Source organism: Parasteatoda tepidariorum, chromosome 4 (genome assembly GCF_982258835.1).
Source record: "Parasteatoda tepidariorum strain Cologne lab strain chromosome 4, Ptep-v5.0, whole genome shotgun sequence".
Classification (NCBI taxonomy): Eukaryota; Metazoa; Arthropoda; class Arachnida; order Araneae; family Theridiidae; genus Parasteatoda; species Parasteatoda tepidariorum.
The window spans coordinates 21,971,955-21,995,707 of NC_141758.1; the positions used below are offsets into that span (position 1 = coordinate 21,971,955).

The 23,753-nt window shown below is 31.3% G+C and overlaps 3 protein-coding genes across 3 annotated transcripts in view; all 3 read left to right on the plus strand.

Moving 5' to 3' along the window:
- Positions 1-3,333, plus strand: LOC147810796 (uncharacterized; the record flags this gene model as incomplete). Its single annotated transcript, XM_087162089.1, has 2 exons — positions 1-238; positions 3,179-3,333. Coding segments are annotated over 2 exons (366 nt in total), but the record flags the coding sequence as incomplete, so codon positions are not given.
- A 1,395-nt stretch (positions 3,334-4,728) lies between these two features.
- LOC147810797 (uncharacterized) lies at positions 4,729-20,248 on the plus strand. Its single transcript, XM_071182025.2, has 5 exons — positions 4,729-6,113; positions 13,490-13,717; positions 14,904-15,128; positions 16,928-17,155; positions 19,982-20,248. The coding sequence occupies exons 1-5, from the start codon at positions 6,056-6,058 to the stop codon at positions 20,107-20,109; spliced, it is 867 nt and encodes a 288-aa protein (XP_071038126.2). The 5' UTR covers positions 4,729-6,055; the 3' UTR covers positions 20,110-20,248.
- An 889-nt stretch (positions 20,249-21,137) lies between these two features.
- LOC147810798 (uncharacterized) overlaps positions 21,138-23,753 on the plus strand; it is a 31,498-nt gene continuing 28,882 nt past the window's right edge. Inside the window, exon 1 of the mRNA XM_087160752.1 lies at positions 21,138-21,278. Within this exon, the coding sequence (XP_087016878.1) occupies positions 21,221-21,278 (58 nt within the window). The 5' untranslated portion in view covers positions 21,138-21,220. The remainder of the gene's footprint in view (positions 21,279-23,753) is intronic.

Genomic DNA, 23,753 nt, shown 5'->3' on the forward strand with positions numbered 1-23,753 from the left:
TTTGTTACAGCTTGTCCATTTCAAATTCGGTGTGAGGATGGATATTTTTGTATTGATCAATTGGATGTTTGCGACGGAAGAAAAGATTGCAAAGATAACAGTGACGAACGCGATTGCCATGCCAGAGTATGTTACTCAGAAACTGAATTTCGATGTAGAAGCGGGCAATGCGTCCTGAAATCAGACGTATGTGATGAAATATCTGACTGTGAAGATGACAGTGACGAATCAAATTGCAGTAAATAAAACTTTATCTTTAGTTTAAGATATTTGGAAGCACTGAATCTGCTCGCTTCGCACTACCCAGACCCAGATAGCAAAAAAATGTTTATTTCAACTCACCAAAACCCTTTTATTGTAATCCTTATAAGGTTTGTTATGCTGTTTACGTGTGAGCCATCTAACATTAAAACGAGATTTGTGACCATCTGCTCTATTCTACGCACGTTATCCTAATCCAAAACCTCGGAAAACAACCTTAATATAAAAACCTTAATCCGAGGTTGTCTTAGCGTGAAAAAATCCTTCAATACAGCTAGACTCAAGTTGAAAATAATCTTAAATCTAGGTAATTATAAGGTTTCTTTTCGCAAGGTTTTGTAAGCTCAGCTAAAATTAACCTTGTCTTGAAATTTTAATAGACTATGCAGTTGGACACTATCACAAGTGTGACATCAGCTAAGATACCATTATAGACCTAAGTGATAATACTTTTTAAAAAATAATTTTTAATCCTTTTAGGATGAAAGGTTTGAAGGTGATATATTTTTGCTTTATTAAAAAAAGGTTTTTAGTACAGATATTTTCGGGACAAAAAAAAGAAAGGCATAAGGTTACATGCTTTCTGGGTTTTCTTTTATTTGTCCATTTTGTTTTGTAACTTTCGCATTAAATCAAGAGCGAGGTTATAAAATAATGATTTCAAGAGCGAGACAATTTTTTCGTCGGTGAAGAATAAATAATCATTATAATTCATCGAAAAAAAAATTAAAGAGTAAAAGAATTTTCGTATTTTTACGTAAATTCTTTTTGCTCGTTAAAGTCGCACTATTTTTCGAACAAAATATAATTTCGAAAAAACAATACCATGCTTTAATTTTATATTTGAAAACGGCTCAATCAGCATGTCAAATTTCAACTCTGCCACTTCATTTTAGTGGGAAGTACAGAGTCTGACTAGAGCAGGGGCATAGGGGGGCAGTTGGCCCGGGCCCCCACTTCAGAGGAACCCCAAAAATCAAAAAGAAGGAAAAGAAGGATTTCTTCTGAACTTTTTTCATCTAATAAAATTTTTTTAAAACAAAATATCAGTACAGTGTAAAATAGTCAATTTTATACTAGCTTCTGCATTAATCTTTCATATGAACACAAAAAATCTCTATTTCGTAAATACATGGCTTTCTAGCACGGAATTAAGCTAAATTTTCACAGTTACAATGGACATATTTGGTCAATCAAAAGTTTTTTTTACATATCGCAAAATGTTATATGTTTACAAAAACACAGGATCTGATTGGCTTAATTGAGCCATTGTAATTGCGAAAATTTAGCTAAATTCCGCCCTAAATGTCAGCAAGGACATGAAATTTTCGCAGATAGATGACAAACTTAACAATCAGAAAACTGTAATCTTCACGATGGACATAGAAATGTCAAAAAATCAATAAAATAAGCAGAACGATATTTCGTCTAACCATTCGAGGGAGGGGGGCATTTATAACCATTTTAGATTCCAGTCACTTTCCTTGTTATATATCTATAATGAGGTGAAAGTTTTAAATACCTCCATAAAGTTCGGTTCTTCATCACTGAAATAGTATACCAAAGGGGCACCCCCCAAAGTAGTTTTTGCTAAGGGTCCAAATTTGGCTAGGTCGGGCCCTGGAAAAATATATCAGTCAACATAGTTTTTTTTTAATTTTTTTATTCTAAACTTCCAGTTTTATCTTAACATAGTTGATATAGACATAGTTGGTCCATCTAATTCCTTATTTTTTCCCTACATCTTCGTGATTTCAAGTTTTTAGGTCTTTGTGCGCAGCAAAACAAAATGAATGTTAAGTCGTGCACCCGAATAAGAGGAGGCCATTACGATAGTTAATAATTCTCTAAACTTAGTTAGAAACTTTGGAAACGCTTTGAGCCACAATATCGCGCAAATTATTAACTACTTTATTACGAGGCCTTTGATTTATTGCCTTTGCTTTGCCTTGTTGAACCATATTGTTGCGAAAACTTAAACATCTTACACATGATCGCAGGGGAAATTAAAGTTCAACTTGAAGAGCGAAGCATGGTTCATTTTTACATGTTATTAACAAATTGCAATGAATAAACTCCATATTATAGTTCCATTGACTTCGATTAAGATTTTACACTGAACCAATTTTTAAAAGGTACATTTACAAGGCGAGTCAAGGCTGCTTCTGTTGTTTGCCAACTACGTTAGAGGTATTTTAGTTTTTTTGTTTCGTCTTCGAAGATATGAGTTTCTGAAGCATTTGATGTCGCATTAGCAATAACCCTTTTTCATTTGACGCTATAAATTATCATGCTAGTTTATAATTGACCATAGTGAAAGTCTTTTTTTCCCTATTAAATGAAGAAAGAAATTGAAATGTGATAAGAACTTTCAGCATTAATTAACTTTGGAATTGAGTATGCCCTTGTTTCAAAACGGATCTTTGATACTGCTTCCTATTTCGAAATTACCATTTATTATTATTTTAATGTGCTTAGCAATATGAAAACTAGCGATATCGAGAATTATTCAAAATTAAATAATAACTGAGGAACGTTGTTAATTGAATGATTTTGTTTTATCTTATGCACTGATTCGTATGAAACACAAAAAAGCGCCAGAAAGTTTTGTAGTAAACCTTTTTTTTTCATACTAAATTTGTAATTTAAGCGAAGAAAACAACTCCGTAGGCATGTAATTTTGAACCCAATCCCGAAGAAAAAGGAACTCCTGGATCAAATAGTGGAAAATGTTTTTTTTTTTTTTTCAATTTTTAATAGAATTGCAGGCAAAACCTCAAAATTCAATCATTCAAATTTAAAGCGTCCATTAAATATACACTTATTTGCATTTAATATCGAAGATTTCTTCTGATTTTTTATCGTTGTTTTAAAAATTGTTGATTTTTTTGTATAATGAGATTTTTGTTTCATTTAGATGATGTGAAAAAAGAATCTACTGTTATCGACAGTGTTACTGATGATACTGCATTTGGAGAACTGGAACATTCAAGTTTCACAGATTTTTTCAAGAGTCTTTTCAAGCGAAATTCAACCAAATTTTAATATTTCAAATTAAAAATTCTCAAAATGTTTTATTCTTTTTAATTTCAATATTTATTGCTATTGATGCTTAATCAAATGAAATTTTTATATTTTTGAATTTAAATAAATAATTCAATGAACAAATAGAAAATAGTATATAGGTTTGGATTTATATACACTTATAGCAAGTACATTATTTTTAAAACAAAACTTTATATTTGATGGAAGTGTTTAATTTTCTTATTTTTTATACATTTAATGTATATAATAAATTTAGTTAAATATAATTATTTTTTCCTCTACTGAAAAAGTTTATTTTAAAAGATCAAGCAATTTCCAAACATCTATAGGATAGATATTGATTTTCCATTACAATTATCCTTAAAAATAGTTGCTTTAATAGCCTTCTCAGATAGCAAAATAAGGTTTATTCTCACCCAGCAAAAACCTTAAAATGTAAACCTTAAAAGGTTTGTATATTTTGATACTGTAGAATATAAAATATATCTTGTATCGTATTTTCTGCATTACAGAGCTATATTAGAATATAATGATAGTAAAAAATTAAATACATTCTCTAAAGCGTTACCTACTTTAAATGTTACTTTAAACTTTTCAAGAGACAGTTTCAAAATAATTTTTAAAAAATTTTCAAGTGAAACCCTCCCAAATTTCTACATAAATAATTTCTCCTTATTTTATAATTTTCAATAAAAAAATTAGTATTGTTTGATATTAATGATACATTTTTAAAAATATTTATCATGTAATTCAATCTTTATTAACACTAGAAACTTAGTATATATGTCATCGGCAGAGTATGAAACGCCGGCATTGTATAGAATACCTAGGCATTGTATATATTGCCAGTTGTTTTCATTCAAAGTATGAAATGTGAGAAATATTACATTCTTTCCCTAGGCATTGTATAAAATACCTAGGCATTCCATAGAATGACGAATGCTATTGAGGCAAAGTATGAAAAAAATGTACTGATGAAGTTATTATGTAAATAATGTGCCTGTTACTGTGAATGACCGAAATCGTTGGTTGTTGACTTTCACCGGTGAATGTTGACAATCACATAGTCGCTTTGGTGAATGTCCGAAATATTTATAACATCCAATTTGATATTAATTTATTCCTGGATATAATTACATTTATTCGATATTAATACTTACTGACGATAGATTAGAAGAAACACCAGTGCTGAGAGTATCGGGCAAATACATACATACATATATATATATATATATATATATATATATATATATATATATATATATATATATATATATATATATATATATATATATATATATATATATATATATATATATATATATATATATATATATATATATATATATATATATACATATATATATATATATATATATATATATATATATAGATAGATATATTAATACTTACTGACGATAAATTAGAGGAAACACCAGTGTTTGGAGTATCGGCCAAATATATACTGGGCAATGGCACTTGACCTTACTAAAGGTCTAATCATACTAGGTCTAGTTAAGTGCTACAGCCTGGTATACATTTGCCCGGTATATCCTACACTGATGTTTTTTTAAGGTCAACTGCCACTGCCCGGCATGATTTTGCCCGGTATACCCTACACTGATATTTTTTTAAGGTCAAGTGCCATTGCCCGGTATATATTTGCCCGATACTCCAAACACTGATGTTTCTTCCAATCTATCGTCAGTAAGTGTTAAAATATCAAAGAAATAAAATAATATCGACGAATAAATTAATATCAAGTCGGATGTAATAAATATTTCGAACATTCACCAAAGTGGCTATGTGATTGTTGACATCCACCGGTGAAAGTCGACATTCTCCAGATTTCGGTCATTCACAGTAACATGCATTTCTCAAAAATAAAAATGTTATTCTGAAAAAATACTAAGAGTGCTATTAAAAAACATTTATTCAAAATGTGTAAAGAAAAATAAAAAGTTGTGCAAATTATAATGTATGCTTTTCTTATTAAAGGAAACAAAATTTTCATATAAAAAATGAGAAATTAACCTACTTGTTGCAGCATAACAGGCTTGAATGACGTTCTGAATATGTCATTTTGTCATGACATTTTGACGAATCGGAGATGTATTTTATACTTTGCCGGTTTCTAATTTGGCATTCTATGGAATGCCTAGGAAATCTGTGAAATATAAATCATTTCATACATTGCCAGCTAGTTTTAGGCATTATATACAATGCCTAGGCATTCTATAAAATGCGGGATATCAAACTTAGCCGGTAACATATACAAATAATGCCCAAAAGCAGTCAAAATGACAAGAAATAACTAATGTATAAAGAAATTTGATTAAAATTAATTTTTAATATTATTTTCAGTTATATAACAAGTTATTAGTAAATATAAACAATAAAAAAAATTACTTCATTTTAAAAAAGAAATAATTAATGCATTATTATTTGTACATTTTTTGCAAATGAAAAAGCGCTCAAAATGACTTCCTTGGACAATCTAATGATAAAAATGCCCATTGACTCGACTTGCTGTAGAAAAAAAAAAGCTTTTTGGTGAGATTAAATGTATAAGTAGTTAAATTTTTTTTTATTTGTGTTAAGAATCTTTTATCAAGACATTTTAATTAATTTCCGGTTGCTGATATACCCTATTGTAGACTTCCTCATTTAATGCTTGTTAAGGCAAATCATTATTCGTTAATTTTTGAAATATTAACTCAATTGTAAGTTGAGTATTCAATTGTATACAATGGATCTACGTATAATAATTGCTTTGTTTATCACCGTTGTAGTATCTTCAACGCAAGGTAAGCATGATAAAGATACTCTTAATTTATATTTAAATATTAAAATATAAAATTTTGAAACTTTTTTTGGAGTGGACTTGGGTGAAAGTAAAATAATTTTTTGCTAGATAAAAACTGAATAGCGTTGGCCCTATCACTTTAGAAAGACATGGAGGAGTTTTCGGTAGTGATAGACGTTTAACCTCCTGACTTCCAATAAACATTTTTATACTTCCATTTATTTCGGGTTATGTTATTATTAAATTATTTTGTGATTGTGATTGATTTATTAAATAAAATTTATTTAGTGAGACCCAAAAACTAATTTGATTTTTAGAACTTTTTTTGGGGGGTGGAATTTAAAACTTTAAAGAGTTAGCAGTAAGCGTGGAGCTTGAAATAACGACTCATAACGTACAAGAGAATGTAGCTCTCTAGTGTTGACCTCTAGATCTAACTCGAACCTTTATTGTTACCCGCATTTAACTTGAAGAAAATCCTTCATTGTTTTTTGCCTTCTTTTTATTCCCTGAGTTTATCTGTAGATGATCGAACAAATCACATAGTTTCCCATCTTTATTTAGAATTTGAGATTCGTGGTGAGTATACTTACCAAAGCCTAAATAATAGGAGAAAATGCTTTAAAACCAATAGGTTAAACAATACGAGAAAATACGATTCTTACTTAAATAATGTACTTCAGGCAAGTAAACTCATAAATGCGATAAACAATTTTTTTAAAATTCAGTAACTTAATTTAATAAATTTTTAGTCATGTTTAATTATTAGATAAAAAGGATTCATTTCAGCTTTTAGAAATTTTTTGCTTAATGTCGGATATTTTTCTTCACATTTTGATCATGAAACTCAACTCAATAATAAGATGTTTGTATGCATGAGAGATTGATTGAATCGAATCTTATTTTTCTTATAATTTTTCTATGTAATTAAAAATTCTGACTAATGATGGTAAATTGAATTAAATTTCTATACAGTGTAGAAATATAAAAAAACTTCTTAATCCATGTTTTTTTTAATTCTTTACTTTTCCTTATCCCTTACGTAATCAAATTAACCAAACTGTCCAAGTTAAAATATATTGGACGAGTTGTCTGACGTGGTTATTATGAAAGTGCACCCATTTTTTTTGTCTGCTAAAAATAGATTTGTTTTCCCTTTTTTGTCCATTTTTGTATTTTTTTTTAGTTTAGTAGCTGTTTAAGCAGCCGATTGCGACAAAGCAAAAACTGTCAAAATTCTGATTGGCAATAAAAAGGATCATAAAGTTCGCTTGTATTATTTAGAAAACAAATGCAACTAGCATTGGTTTCATGATCAGTTGAAATTTAAGTACTCTCGCTAGAAAGTTTTGTCGAAATTACGATTGACGATAAATTCTATTTGGCGACAAAAATGGCGATATAAATTCTGCTTGTTAGTGAAAGAAAAATTGAAGCAAGCCTATTCATCTAGCTCAGAACGCAGTTCAATTTTGAACACTTTTCGACACGAGGTCAAACTTGGTAGTGGTGATAATTTCACGATAAATTCTAATTGTAACGGTCAGAAAATGATTGAAATTCATAGAGAACGCAACCCCCCATATATGCTTTAGCAAGTCGGATTTCCACATAGCAAAATAAGATTTATTTTTACTTAGCAAAAACCTTTTCATGTAAACCTAAAAAGGTTTGTAATGCTGTTTACGTGTAAACCTTCTAACCTTAAAGCGAAATCTGTGACAATCTGCTTTATTTTAAGCACATTACCCTATTCCAAAACCTTGGAAAATAACATTCTAAATAAAAACCTTAAATCGAGTTTGACTTCGGGTATTCAAACGTGAAAAAAAAAGCTTTAATAAAGCTAATCTCAAGGTGAAAATAATCATTAATCTAGGTCATTATAAGATTTCTTTTCTCGAAAGCTTGTATGCTCAGCTAAAATTCACCTTGTCATGAAACTTTAAATGGACAAAGAAATTTGATCCTATCGCTAGTGTGACGTCAGCTAAAACGTCAATATGGACCTAAACAACAATACTATTTATAAAGCTTTAAAAAAAATTTTAAGAAGAAAAGTATTGACATTATTTAAACGATTATGCCGGCAGAACTCTCACTAAAGTTTCTTCTGCAAATGAGCTAGAGTGCTGCTCTTAATGCTTTTGCAGTCACTTTCATATGTCAGTTTGAACGGTGGATAAAAAATAGAAACGAAAATCAAATAATTTTAGATTTGGTAGAGCAGACCCTTACAGCAGATCGACTACCGGTGACCTTCATTCTTATATGTATATTTTGTGACGCTCTAATGACTAGCGAAAATATATTTTGATATTTTTTATTTATGAAAAACAGTCAATCAATAACTAAAAAAAATTCATTAGATAATCGAAATTATATTATTACCAAAATACAAAAAAGAAGTATTTTATTCTTTCGTATTCAAATATTTATCAATAAATGATTTTTTAAAACTAAAAAAATTTCTATGTTGACTAACTATTTCTTTCTCAGTCAAGTAATAACAAATAAGTGTAAATTTGAAAAATCATTTGGAAGAGAGCTGTGTTTGGAAGATTCTCAGAAAAATACACCGGTTAGAATATTCTGAAAAATACACCGGTGTTTCATTCTGTATTTCATAACTATAAATCATCAAAATGCTAAATATAACATTTTTCAATTATATTGACATAAATTGATGCATAACATAAATTGATGATTTATTCTGTATTTCATAACTACAAATTATCAAAATGCAAAATATAAATTCATGTTTGTGAAAATTGCAACACCATGAAGGAATCGTCATAAATAAATGAAATTTAATACACAGCTGATTAGTAGCAGTACAAGCAAATGATTAAATTTTCAAACCAAACAAACAATAACAAGAGATCAAAATAAGTATTTTGTGTAACAGTCAAACAAATTTTGAATGTTTGCTTGAGAAAAAGCATTTCATTTTGTTTGTATACGTACCCAAAGTTCATCTGTAGAAGCAACAGGACGATGATCACGAGTGAGACGCCGACCAGCGAAATCCCACACATGTTCAATTGGCGATATATCCGGGGAATACGCAGGCCAAGGAAGAAGCTGTACCTACCGCGATGCAAGGCACGATTGCACAGTCCTAGCAATATAAGGGCGGGCATTGTCCTGTTGAAATACAACGCCTGGAAAATCTTGAAGGAAGAGAACAGCTTGGGGCTGTAGAACTTCACTGATGTGCCGGTTGCTGTTCAGATTACCCACAATTCGTAGCAATTGAGTTTGTCCATGATATGCAATGGCACACCAGACCATAACTACAAATTAAAGCGGGATTCGTCAGAAATCACTACACACTGCCAATCTGCATGCCAGTCCCTATGCTGGTTGGCCCATTGCAGCCGCAGGCGGTGATGGTTTAGCGTGATGGTGATCCTGTATAAAGGAGTACATTGCACGCAGTCCACGCTGCATCAGACGTCTATGAATTGATGAAGCACGCAATGAAACACCTGTAGCTATTCACCACTGTGCTGCCAGTTGTGTAGTGGGGGCCGTAAGGTCAAACAGCGCCATGCGGACCGAGTGTCTACAGTCGCGAGGTGACGTGACATTTCGGGGTCCACTCCCGGATTTCCAAGTTGTCTGACACTCGTTTGTCCACTTCTTCCAAACACGCACCACTGTGCTGCTGTTACGCTGCACACGAGCGGCATCTGCACCATAAGATAATCCAGCTTCCCGAAGGCCGATGGTTCTCCCCCCTTCAAAGTCCGTAATTTGCTGAAAACTCGCTCTCTTTCATCAAAGATGCATAAGTAACGACTAAGCTAACGTTTACCACAAGTAGATTACCAGCGATTACCATACACGCGTCGCTACAGCCGTCTATTTACTCGGATCCATCAGCCGTTTAGAGGGCGCTGCTCAGCATGCGCTACGGGTCTGAAATTCTAATCATTTGCATAACATGCTCTACTTTGCATTTCCTGAAAATTTCAGCTATCTCGCATAAGTCCTTCATGGTGTTGCAATTTTCACAAACATGAGTTTAACATTTCTCAATTATTTTGACCTAAATTTATACGAAATAATGAAAACAAATTTTTAAAAAAATTCTGCGTCAAAGGGTTACGGAAGGGAATCTGAAAAACATTAAAAATCCTCACTGAGGCGAGTTTAGCCGTGTTGACTGAATAAAACATCTGGGACTGTATAAAATATCAGGGCATCTGAGGTCGCTTGCGACCCTTTTCTCATTCATCCTGAGCTTGAACTGAGTGGTGCTTCATTGAGGTTGTGGAATGCAACTGAAGCAAAGGAGTTTAGATGTATTCCCTTCTTTAAGTTAGTTTAGATCCCATCTTTTTTTAGTATATAAAAATACTGCAGAGGTAGAAGATATTGACAATGTTAATCTTCATCAATCAAAAGGTACCCCATCATAGAATCGAGTTAACATTAACATGTTTAATATACTAATGAATTGGAATTGTACTTTTGTAGTGGTAGATACACTACAGTACTCCCTCACCAGAATTATATCTGTGATAGAATTCGATGAACAGACACTTCTAGCAGATTCATTGCTGTTTTGTGAGTAGCCGGTAGAGCTGTATTAAGATCACCGTGCAATTAGCTGATCGTGAGAGCTGTATTAAGTGTACGGTTGTGCTTGCTCCTGTGTTGCCATTAGCAGTCGAGTGTATGCAGATCACGTTGTGGAGACTGAGTAGTAACAGCGCGAGGAGGTTGAAAATGTCGCAGTCACAAGTCAAATGTTCAAAGTGGACCATCCATCGACGTAGGCGTGTTTAGATCGAAGTGGGGCGTTACTGTCAAGACAGGCGTGTTCTGATCTAAGTGGGAGTTTTTGATAAGGTAGGCGTCTTCACATCACGCCCGAAGGTCACGTATGTGGAGGTAGTAGATCTCGACCATGTTAATCTTCATCTTAGAAATGGTTACCAGTCATAGAACCGAGTTAACATGTCTTATATACTTATGTTTAGGAATTGTATTTTTGTAGTGGTAGATACTCTACGATACTACAGAAATTATTGGATACAAAAAAGAAAATTTATGCAATATATATGCTATAAGAAATTTACAATAAACAATATAAATCTGGAAAATTGATCAATAATTAAGGAAGTACTATAATAAGGAAGTACTATAATAAGGAAGTACTATAATAAGGAAGTACTATAATAAGGACTATAATAGGGAATGAGATATTAGGTTTATAGTTTTTGTTATGAATGATAAGGGGGGAAAAAGAAAGAAAACGAACAATAAGGAAAGAAAAGAAAGCTAACTGTTTTATTTCCAGCAAAAATAAATAAAAAATAATAATAAATCATAGAGTATTATTTTAAAAAAAATCAAAAGTTTTGGTTCTCTTACCAATTATTAGCCTACTTTTTTGTATCTGAAATCGTTATTTATTTTAGAGAATTTATATTTTTTTCTTTCCGATTGTCAATTCAAATTTCAGTGCGACAATGGAAATTGTATTGACGAAAGCTATGTTTGTGACGGAGACAACGATTCCGAAGATAGAAGTGACGAACGCGATTGCCATGACAGAGTATGTGACTCAGAAACCGAATTTCGATGTAGAAGCGGGTATTGCGTCCTGAAATCAGACGAATGTAATGGAGTATCTGACTGTGGAGATGACAGTGACGAATCACATTGCAGTAAATACAACTTTATCTGTAGTTTAAAATATTTGGAAGCTCCGAATCTGCTCGCTTCGCTCCCCAATTCTCTAGACCCAGATAGACCACAAAAAAAGAAGTATTAATTTTTTTTTTCTATTCGTCTTCATTTATTTATCAATAAATGATTTTTTGAATCTAAAGAAATTTCTATTTTGAATAACTATTTCTTTCAGAGTCAAGTAATAGCAAATTAGTGCAAATATGAAAAATTATAGGAAGTGAGCTGTGTTTAGAAAATTCTCAGAAAAATACACCGGTTAGAATACTCAGAAAAATACACCGGTGTTTTATTCTGTATTTCATTACTATAAATTAACAAAATGATAAATTTAACATTTTTCAATTATTTTGACCAAAATTAATACAAAATAATGAAAAATATTTTCTTAAAAAAATTCTGCGTTAAAGCGTAAATGGAATTTGAGAAACATTAAAAATCCTCACTGAGGCGAGTTTAGCCATCCCCTTCTACATCTGAAAGCCTCTACAAGGTTTGCGCAGACTATTTAAAAAGTGAACCAGTTGTGCGCATAAAACTAAATTCTTTTTTAAAAGTAATTGAGGGAAATTTGTCACATATATTTGATAATTGCATATCTAGTGGTTGACTAGTTAATAAGTCAAGCCAATCATATTAAAAAATTAAGCAAATATTTAGACATATATTTTCTACCACTATCATATTTTTCGTAGATTTTTCATTAAATGCTTCGTTCGTAAACATATTTACCCTTATAGTGGTCTAATCGGATTATCTACAAAAAACCGTGTGAAGGCTTCCAGTTGTAGGGGGAATGGGTTTAGCCGTGTGCGTATTCCCTATAAGGTCCCATCTTTTTTTAGTATATAAAAATACTGCGGATGTAGTAGATATTGACAATTTTAACCTTTATCTATGAAAAGGTACCCCCATCATGGAATCGTGTCAACATACTTCATATGCTAATGAATAGGAATTGTATTTTTGTGGTGGTAGATACACTACAGAACTTCCCCACCAGAATTGTATCTGTGATAGAATTCGATAAACAGACACCACTAGTTGATTCATTGCTGTTTTGTGAGAAGCCGGCAGAGATGTAATAACATCACCGAACATTTTGCTGATCGTGAGAGCTGTATTAAGTTCACGGTCGTGGTTGCTTCTGTGTTGCCATTAGCTGTCGAGTGTATGCAGGCCGATGTTGTGTGCGATCGACACTGAGTATCAATAGCGAGAAGAGGTTGATAATGTCACAGTCACAGGTCAATTGTTCAAAATGGACCATAAATCGAAGTAGACTTGTTCAGATCGATCATTGTTTTTGACATGTGAAATAACTAGATATAAGTAAAAAACGTTTCTTCCACGAAATGAACGGATTACAATTTCAAAAAAAATGACATGAATTTTTTTTTTTTTTTTTTTTTTTTTACTCAAGGGATTCAGATCGAAGGTTTATAGTTTATGTTATGAATGAGAAGGGAAAAAAAAAGAAAACGATTTATACGGAAAGAACAAGCAAGATTTCTGTTTTACTTCCAGCGAAAATAAATAAAAAAAATAATAATAAATCATAGAATATTATTAAAAAAAATTCTAAAGTTTTGGTTCTCTTACTTATTATTAGCATACACTTTTGCAACTGGAATCGATATTTATTTTAAAGAATTTATTTTTTTTCCCTTACAGCTGCTTGTCCCTTCAAATTTCAGTGCGACGATGGATATTGTATTGATGAATTGTATGTTTGCGACGGAGAAAATGATTGCAAAGATAACAGTGACGAACGTGATTGCCATGCCAGAGTATGTGACTCAGAAACTGAATTTCGATGTCAAAGCGGGCAATGCGTCCGGAAATCATTCATATGTGATAGATATTCTGACTGTGAAGATGACAGTGACGAATACAATTGCAGTAAATACAAATTTATCTATAGTTTAAAATATTTGGAAGTTCCGAATCTGCTCGCTTCGCTCTCCAAGTCCCCAGATAGCAAAAAAATGTTTATTTCAACTCACCAAAACCCTTTTATTGTAAACCTAAAAAAGTTTGTAATGCGGTTTACGTGTAAGCTATCTAACCTTAAAATGAGATCTGTGACCATCTTCTCTATTTTACGCACATTATCCTAATCCAGTGTTTCCCAAAGTGTGGTTAGCATACCGCCAGGAGTACGGGAACGGTTTAGCTGAGGTACACGTTCTTATGCGAAATATTTTACAACAAACGAGAATTTCAAAAAATGTTATTTAAAAACAAAGCTAACCATGGAAATTTACGATTACGTATTTTTCTATTGGCTAATTTTTGAAGAGTTAACTTTCAATAATTGTGGTGTCAACATCCAGTCGTGACTTTTAACATTTTTTCAAATTTTTTATAGCAAAAAATACATCCATATTTTCATTAATGGTATAAAGCGTTACGAAAAATTTAGAAATGGTACACAAAATTCACAAGTTTGGGAAACACTGCTAATCCGAAACCTTGAAAACAACCTTATATATAAAAACCTTAAATCGAGGTTGTCTCAGCGTGAAAAGAAATCCTTCAACAAAGCTAGCCTCAATTTGAAAATAATCTTATATATAGGAAGTTATAAGATTTATTTTCGTAAAGTCTGGTATGCTTATCTAAAATCCACCTTGTCTTGAAATTTTAGTCGACAATGCAATTTGATCCCATCACTAGTGTGACGTCAGCTAAAATGTTATTAAGGACCTTAAGTAGCAATACTTTTTAAAAAAGCTTCAAAAAATAATTTTTAATCCTTTTTGGATGAAAGGTTTGATACTGCAGTATATTTCTTTATTGAAAAAAGGTTTTTAGTGCAAACATTTTCTTGACAGAAAAAAGAAAGCTCCAACACAAGATTGACGTAAGGTTACATTCTTTCTCGGTGGAAAGGGAAAATAAGAAATTAAACTAAAAGAAAAGAGAAGCAAGCTAACTATTTTACTTCCAGCGAAAATAAAAATATAGAAAAATCATAGAATGCATCATAGAAAATCAAAGTTCTGGTTCTCTTACCTATTATTAGCCTACATATTTGTAACTGATTTCGATATTTATTTTAAAGAATTTATCTTTTTTGTTACAGCTTGTCCATTCCAATTTCAGTGTGACGATGGATATTGCACTGATGAAATGTACGTTTGCGACGGAGAAAATGATTGCGATGATAACAGTGACGAACGCGATTGCCCTGCCAAAGTATGTGACTCAGAAACCGAATTTCAATGTAGAAGCGGGCAATGCATCCGGAAATCAGACGTGTGTAATGGAGTATTTGACTGTGAAGATGACAGTGACGAATACAATTGCAGTAAGTCAAACTTCATCTGTATTTTAAAACATTTGGAAGCTTCGAATCTGCTCGCTTCGCTCCCCAACTCCCCAGACCCAGTTAGCGAAGAAGAAAGAAAAAAAGATTTATTTTAACTTACCAAAACCCTTTTATTGTAAATCTAAAAAGGTTTGTAATGCTGTTTACGTGAAAGCCTTCTTACCTTAAAACGAGATCTGTGACCATCTTCTCTATTCTACGTACATTACTCTAATCCAGTGTTTCCCAAAGCGTGGTTCGCTTACCCCTAGGGGTACAGGAACAGTTTAGCGAAGGTTCGTGTTCTTTTGCGAAATATCTTGGAACAAACAAGAATTTCAGAAAATTTTATTAAAAAACAAAGCTAGTTACGGAAATTTACAATTGCGTCTTTTTCTATGGGCTGTTTTCTGCAGAGTTAACATTGATTGATTGATTTGTTCATTTATGTCGCTTTAGAGCTGCACTATCTGCTACTGGCGACGGTCTGAGATACATACATGTGGATGATCCGAAGACATGCCATCAGAATTTTGATCCCTTGCAGAGGGGATGGCACCCCTGCTTCGGTAGCCCGACGACCTGCACGCGAATTCGAGCACTTTACTTTAGAACTGTTTAACGAATACCAATACCGCACACCCATGGTCCCTACGCAGACTGATCCAAGTTGTCACCAACCCCAACACTGACAGCAGTCAGTGATGCTTGACTTCGGTGATCTGCTGGGTCTTAACGATCAGTCCACTGCGGGACGAGTTAACATTCAATAATTAGTGGTGTCAACGGCCAGTTGTGATTTTTAACTTTTGTGCAAATTTTTTGTAGTAAAAAATACATTCATTTTTTCATTAGTGGTGCACAGCGTTACGAAAAATTTAGAAAGATTAAACAAAATTCATACGTTTGGGAAACACTGCTCTTCCAAAATCTTGGAAAACAGTCTTATATATAAAAACCTTAAATCGTGGTTGTCTCAGCGTGAAAAGAATTCTTCAATACAGCTAGCCTCAAGGTGAAAATAATCTTATATATAGGTAATTATAAGGTTTCTTTTCGTTAAGCCTGGCACGCTGAGCTAAAATCCACCTTGTCTTGAAATTTTGATGGACAATGCAATTTGATGATATCGAATATGTGACGTCAGCTATTACATCATTAAGGACTCTAAGGGGTAATACTTTTTAAAAAAGCTTTAAAAAGTAATTTTTCATCCTTTTAGGATGATATGTTTGAAGCTGCTATATTTTTGCTTTATTGAAAAAATGTTTTTGGTACAGATATTTTCGTGACAGAAAAAAGAAAATTCCGAACAAGGTAGATGTAAGGTTACATATTTTCTGGGTGGGAAGGGAAAAAAGAAAATTGAACTATAAGGAAAGGGAAGCAAGCTAACTGTTTTACTTCCAGCGAAAATAAAAATGTAAAAAAATCATAGAATATTATAATAAAGAAAAGAAGAAAAATCAAAAGTTTTGGTTCTCTAATCGGGGAAACCTGTTTGTCCGCGCATGCGCGCACTGTTACGAGAGCTTCGCAGAGCAGAAGATGCTTTCATGTTAAAGACAACAGCAGCTTTCTCTTTGCGGGAATTTTCCCCTTTATCTACCTATAACTTTTCTATGTCATGTGTGTGTCTAAATAAACGATTGAAAAGACACATTGTCTGTCAATTATTCACTTATTAATGAATAGCTTTCATCATCTCTATATCTCTAATATCTTAATCACTATTATTATTCTACCTTTTTGTAACTGATATCGATATTTATTTTAAAGAATTTATTTTTCTGTTTAAGCTTGTCCATTTGGATTTCGGTGCGACGATGGATATTATTGTCTTGATGAATTGGAGATTTGCAATGGAAGGCGAGATTGCGAAGATTACAGTGATGAACGCAATTGCCATGCTAGAGTTTGTGACTCAGAAACCAAATTTCGATGTAGAAGCGGGCAATGCGTCCGGAAATCAGACGTGTGTGATGGAATATTTAACTGTGCAGATGGCAGTGACGAATACAATTGCAGTAAATAAAATTTTATTTGTAGTTCAAAATATTTAGAAACTCCGAATCTGCTCGCTTCTTTTCCCAAATCCCCAGACGCAGATATCAGAAAAAGATTTATTTTAACTCACCAAAACTCTTTTATATTAAACCTAAAAAAGGTTTGTAGTGCGGCTGTAGGCCTTCTAACCTTAAAACGAGATCTATGACCATCTGTTCTATTCTACGCACATTACCCTAATCCAAAACCTTTGAAAACAACTTCTATATAAAAACCATAAATCTTGGTTGTCTTAGCGTGTAAAAAATCCTTCAATAAAGCTATCCTCATTTTGAAAATAATCTCATATATAGGTAATTATAAGGTTTCTTTTCGCAACGCCTTGTATGCTCCACTAAAATTCTGACGCCAACTAAAACATCATTATGGATCTAAGCGACCATTATACCTACGTGGCAATACTTCTAAAAAAAACGTTAAAAATAATTTTTAATAATTTTAGAATGAAAGGTTTGAAACTGCAATATTTTTGCTTTATTGAAAAAAGGTTTTTCGTACAGATATTTTTGTGACAATAAAAAGAAAATTCCGACGCAAGGTTTGCCATAAGGTTACATGCGTTCTGGGTTTTGTTTTATTTGTCCATTTTGTTTTGTTACTTTTGACATTAAATCAAGCGCGAGATAATAAATTAATAATTTCAAGAGCGAGACACATTTTTCGACGCTGATGAATAAATAATCATTATTTAATACAAAAAGCAAAAAGAAAAGAGAACAGTAAAAATAATTTTTAATCATTTTAGGATGAAAGGTTTGAAACTGCAATATTTTTACTTTACTGAAAAAAGATTTTTCGTACAGATATTTTCGTGACAATAAAAAGAAAATTCCGACGCAAGGTTTGCCATAAGGTTACATGCGTTCTGGGTTTTGTTTTATTTGTTCATTTTGTTTTGTTACTTTTGACATTAAATCAAGCGCGAGATAATAAATTAATAATTTCAAGAGCGAGACACATTTTTCGACGCTGATGAATAAATAATCATTATTTAATACAAAAAGCAAAAAGAAAAGAGAACAGTAAAAATAATTTTTAATCATTTTAGGATGAAAGGTTTGAAACTGCAATATTTTTACTTTACTGAAAAAAGATTTTTCGTACAGATATTTTCGTGACAATAAAAAGAAAATTCCGACGCAAGGTTTGCCATAAGGTTACATGCGTTCTGGGTTTTGTTTTATTTGTTCATTTTGTTTTGTTACTTTTGACATTAAATCAAGCGCGAGATAATAAATTAATAATTTCAAGAGCGAGACACATTTTTCGACGCTGATGAATAAATAATCATTATTTAATACAAAAAACAAAAAGAAAAGAGAACAGTAAAAAAATGTGCGTATTTACTGCTTTACGTAAATTTTTTTCGCACGTTAAAATTGCTATAACTTTTCAAACAAAATAGAATTTCGAAAAAACATTACCTAGAGTTAATTTTATAATTGAAAATTGCCCAATCAGCATGTCAAATTTCAACTCCGTCATTTAGTGGGTCAGTCCACATAGTTTTTTTTTTTTTTTTTTTTTTTTTTTTTTAAACTTCACGTTTTATCTTGACATAGTTGATACAGACTTGACATAGTAGAAAAGTCTCGAACAAATAATCGAATCTTAAATTTTTCTTGTAAAATCTAATTCCTTATTTTTTCCCTACATCTTCGTGATTTCAAGTTTTTAAGTCTTTGTGCGCAGCAAAACGCAATGTTAAGTCGAGCACCCGAAACAGCGGACGCCCTTACGATAGTTAATAATTCTCTAAACTTAGTCAGAAAATTTGGAAACGCTTTGAGCCACAATATCGCGCAAATTGTCTACTACTTTAATACGAGGCCTTGTTGAACCATATTGTCATGCAAACTTAAACAGCTTACGCATGACCGCAGGGGAAATTAAAGTTCAACTTGACATTTCATTGACATTCTCATTTTTTACATAATATTCACAAATTGCAATATTATGGGCCCATTGACTTTGATTGAGACTTTACGTTGAACCAATTTTTTGAGGGTACATTTTACAAGGCGAGTCAAGGCTGCTTCTGTTGTTTGCCAAAGACGTTACAGGTATTTTAGTTATTTCGTTTCGTCTTTGAAGGTATGAGTTTCTGAAGCATTTGATGTCGCATTAGCGATAAACCTTTTTAATTTGGAGCTATAAACTATCATGCTAGTCTATAATTGACCTTAGCGAAAGTCTTTTTTCCCCCATTAAATGAAGAAAGAAATTAAAATGCGATAAGAACTTTTTGTATTTTAATTACGTTCATTAATTAGCTTCGGAAATGAGTATACCGCTGCTTCGAAACAGATCTTTAAAACTGCTTCCTGTATCGAAATTACCATTTATTATTATTTTAATGTGATTAGCGATATGAAAACTAGCCATTTCGAAAAGTATTCCAAATTAAATAATAACTGAGGAATATTGTTAATTCAATGATTTTGTTTTATCTAATGCACTGATTCATACGAAACACAAAAAGCGCCAGAAAGCTATGTAGTAAACTTTTTTTTATTCTAAATTTGTAATTTAAACAGGGAAAACAACACCGTAGTCATGTAATTTTGGACCCAATCCAGAGGACAAAGGAACTCCTGGATCAAATAGTGGGAGATGTTTTTTCAGTCTTTGAATAGAATTGGCAGGCAAAACTTCAAAATTCAAATTCAAAGCGCCCATTAAATATGTACTTATTTGCATTTAATATCGAAGTTTGTCTTCTGATTTTTTATCGTTAGTTTCCAAATTGTTGATTTTTTTTATGATAAAATTTTTCTTTCATTTAGATGGTGTGAAAAAAGAATCTACTGATATCGACAGTGTTACTGATGATACTGTATTTGAAGAACTGGAACATTCAAGTTTCACAGACTTTTTCAAGAGTCTTTTCAAGCGAAATTCAACCAAATCTTAATACTTCAAATTAAAAATTATCAAAATGTTTGATTCTTTTAAATCTCAATATTTATTGCTATTGATGTTCAATCAGAAGAACACTTTATATTTCTGAATTTAAATAAAAAATTCAATGAAGAAATAGAAAATAGTATATAGGTTTGAATTTATATACACTTATAGCAAGTACATTATTTTTAAAACAAAAATTTACGTTTGATGAAGTGTTTAATTTTCTTATTTTTAATATATTTAATATATATAATATATTTAGTTAAATATAATTATTTTTTCCTTTACTGAAAAAGTTTATTTTAAAAGATCAAGCGATTTTCGAACGTTTTCGAACAATTGAATAGATATTGGGTTTCCACTACAATTATCCTTAAATATAGTTGCTTTAATAGTTGCTTTTCAGATAGCGAAATAATTTATATTTTCTCCCAGAAAAACCTTTTAATATAAGCCTAAAAAGGTTTGTATATTTTGGTACCGTTGAGTATTTAATATATCTCTGGTACCGTATATTTTGTAATACAGAACTACTAGAACATGATGATAGTAAAAAGTTTAATACTTTCTCTAAAGCGTTACTTTAAACATTACAAGACAGAGTTTATAAATAATTTTAAAAAAACTTTCCAAGCAAAACCCACGCAATTGGTACATAAAAAATTTCTCCCCTTTTTATAATTTCCAATAAAAAAATAAGTACAATTTGATATTAATGATAAAATTTTTAAAATATTTACCATGTAATTTAGTCTTTATTAACTCTAAAAAGACTGAAACTTAATATATACCTATACTGACCGAAAATAGTCGAAATCTGAAAGAATAACTAATGTGTAAAGAAATTTGTTTAAAATTAATTTCTAATATTTTTTATATTATTTCAAGCTATATAACAAGTTATTAGTAAATATTACCATTCAAAAAATTACTTCGTTTGAAAAAAATAATAAAAAGAATAAAAATTATAAAGTCTTTTATCTAGACATTTTAATTAATTTCCTGTTGTTGATACACCCTTTTGTAAACTTCCTCATTTACTGCTTGTTAAGGCAAATCATTATTTGCTATTTTTTAAATATTAATTCATTTGTAAGTTGAATATTCAATTGTATACAATGGCTCTGCGCATAATAATTGCTTTGTTGATCATCATTGTAGTATCTTCAACGAAAGGTAAGTTGGAAGCATGATAAACATACTTTTAATTTATATTTAATTATTAAAATATAAAATTTTAAAAGTTTTTATGGAGTGAACTTGGGAGAAAATAAAATAATTTTTTGCTAGATCGAAAATGAATAACGTAGGTCCAATCACTTTTGAAAGACATGGCGGAGTTTTCGGTTGACCTCTAACCTCCTCAGAACCAATAAACCATTATACTGCCATTTTTTTCCAGTTTATGATATGATTAAATATTTTTGGGATTGTGATTGATTTTCTAAATAAAATTAATTGAGTTTATTACTCAAAAACTAATTTGATTTTTAAAACTATTTTTTTGGAATTTAAAATTCTTTCCTACTGAAAAGAGTTGGCAGTAAACCTGGACAGTGAAATAACGGCGCATAGCGTGCGAGAGAAAGTAGTTCTCTAATGTTGATCTCTTGATCTCACTCAAACCTTTATTGTTACCCGCATTTAAGTTGAAGAAAATCCTTCATTGTTTTTTCCCTTCTTTTTATTCCCTGAGTTTATCTGTAGATGGTCGAACGAATCATAGGTTGGAAAAATAGTTTCCCATCTTTATTTAAAGTTTGAATTTGGTGATAAGTATAGTTACCAAAGCCTTATAAGGGGTCAAATAATAGGAAAAAGTGCGATTTTTAGTAAGATATTGTACCTCAGGCGAATAAACTCACAAATGCGCTAATGTTTTTAAATTCAATAAATTAACTTAATTATTTTTTAATGATGTTTAATTACAGTCCACCCCGCGCCTAAAGGAATACCATTGGTTGTAGCCTATTCTATTCAATTAAGCGGGTTATTCGATTAAAAAGGAAGTGCTTTATTCAATCTTAAATTACAAATTTTCGAAAAATTTCCTTATTAAATGGTATTTAATGAATAGTGTAGTTTTTTAATCATAAATAAACTATTTTTTGGATCAGTAAACAATTGTAATTAAAACTGTCTGTGTCAGCATCATAAAATATGAATGTTATTTGAGCGATGATTGCACTTCGTTAAGCAATGATTATTCTACTTAAGAGAAAGAAACACTGGACACTAGTGTGTTAGGTTTCTGAAACCTTTTCTTATCAAAACTATAATAGCGCACTAGGAGGGGACTGCTTGACCACAAAACAAATTATTCTTTACTTTTTTTGCATTCCAAAATGATGTGTGAGTTAATTAACTCAAAAAAATGGTAAAAACCCTTTTTTACTTCATGTATTACTTCATGTCCAGCAAGGTTAGATTTGTTCTTACACTATACCCCTAATAATCAGAATACTCCTAATAATCAGGTAATTAGAATGTAGAGCAAACTAATGAACAAGAAGTCCCTATTAAAGTAACCACCTATTGTATTCTTATTTTCTGTACTTTTTTTACATTTTAAAATGAGGTGTGAGTGAAGTAACTCAAAAAATGGCAAAAACTCTTTTTTACTTCATGTATTACTTCATGTCCAGCAAGGTTAGATTTGTTCTTACACTATACCCCTAATAATCAGAATACTCCTAATAATCAGATAATTAGAATGTAGAGCAACTAATGAACAGGAAGTCCCTAATAAAGTAACCGCCTACTGTATTCTTATTTTCTTAACTGAAAAATGGAAATTCCATTCTTACTGGTGAATGGTCTCATTTTTCAAAAATTAATTTTTCTCCTAAGTACCTCTTCTTTCTGCAATTAAACGGATACTTGTTAACCAATCAACAAGTATTCGTTTAAATAAGGAGATTTACCATTAGTTTAATATATTATAATTTGGTTCTGTTATTGTTTATTCGTATAAGCGGGGTATTCGATTATCCGATATGCAATTAAGTGGGGACAACTGTATTACATAAAAATGATTCATTTTAGTTTTTAGAATTTTTTTGCTCATTGTCGGATATTTTTCTTCACATTTTGATCATGAAACTCAACTCAATAATAAGATGCTTGTATGCATGAGAGATTGATTGAATCGAATCTTATTTTTCTTATAATTTTTCTATGTAATTAAAAATTGTGACTAATGATGGTAAATTGAATTAAATTTCTATACAGTGTAGAAATATAAAAAAACTTCTTAATCCATGTTTTTTTTTCATTCTTTACTTCTCCTTATCTCTTACGTAATCAAATTAACCAAACTGTCCAAGTTAAAATATATTGGACGAGTTGTCTGACGTGGTTATTATGAAAGTGCACCCAACTTTTTTTTGTCTGCTAAAAATAGATTTGTTTTATAATAGCAAAATAAGGTTTATTTTCACTTAGCAAAAACCCTTTCATGTAAACCAAAAGAGGTTTGTAATGCTGTTTACGTGTAAACCTTCTAACCTTATACTGAAATCCATGACAATCTACTCTATTTTAAACTCATTACCCTATTCCAAAACCTTGGAAAACAAACCTTCTCTATAAGAAATTTAAATCGAGATTGACTTAACATGAAAAAATCCTTTAATAAAGCAAGTCTCAATG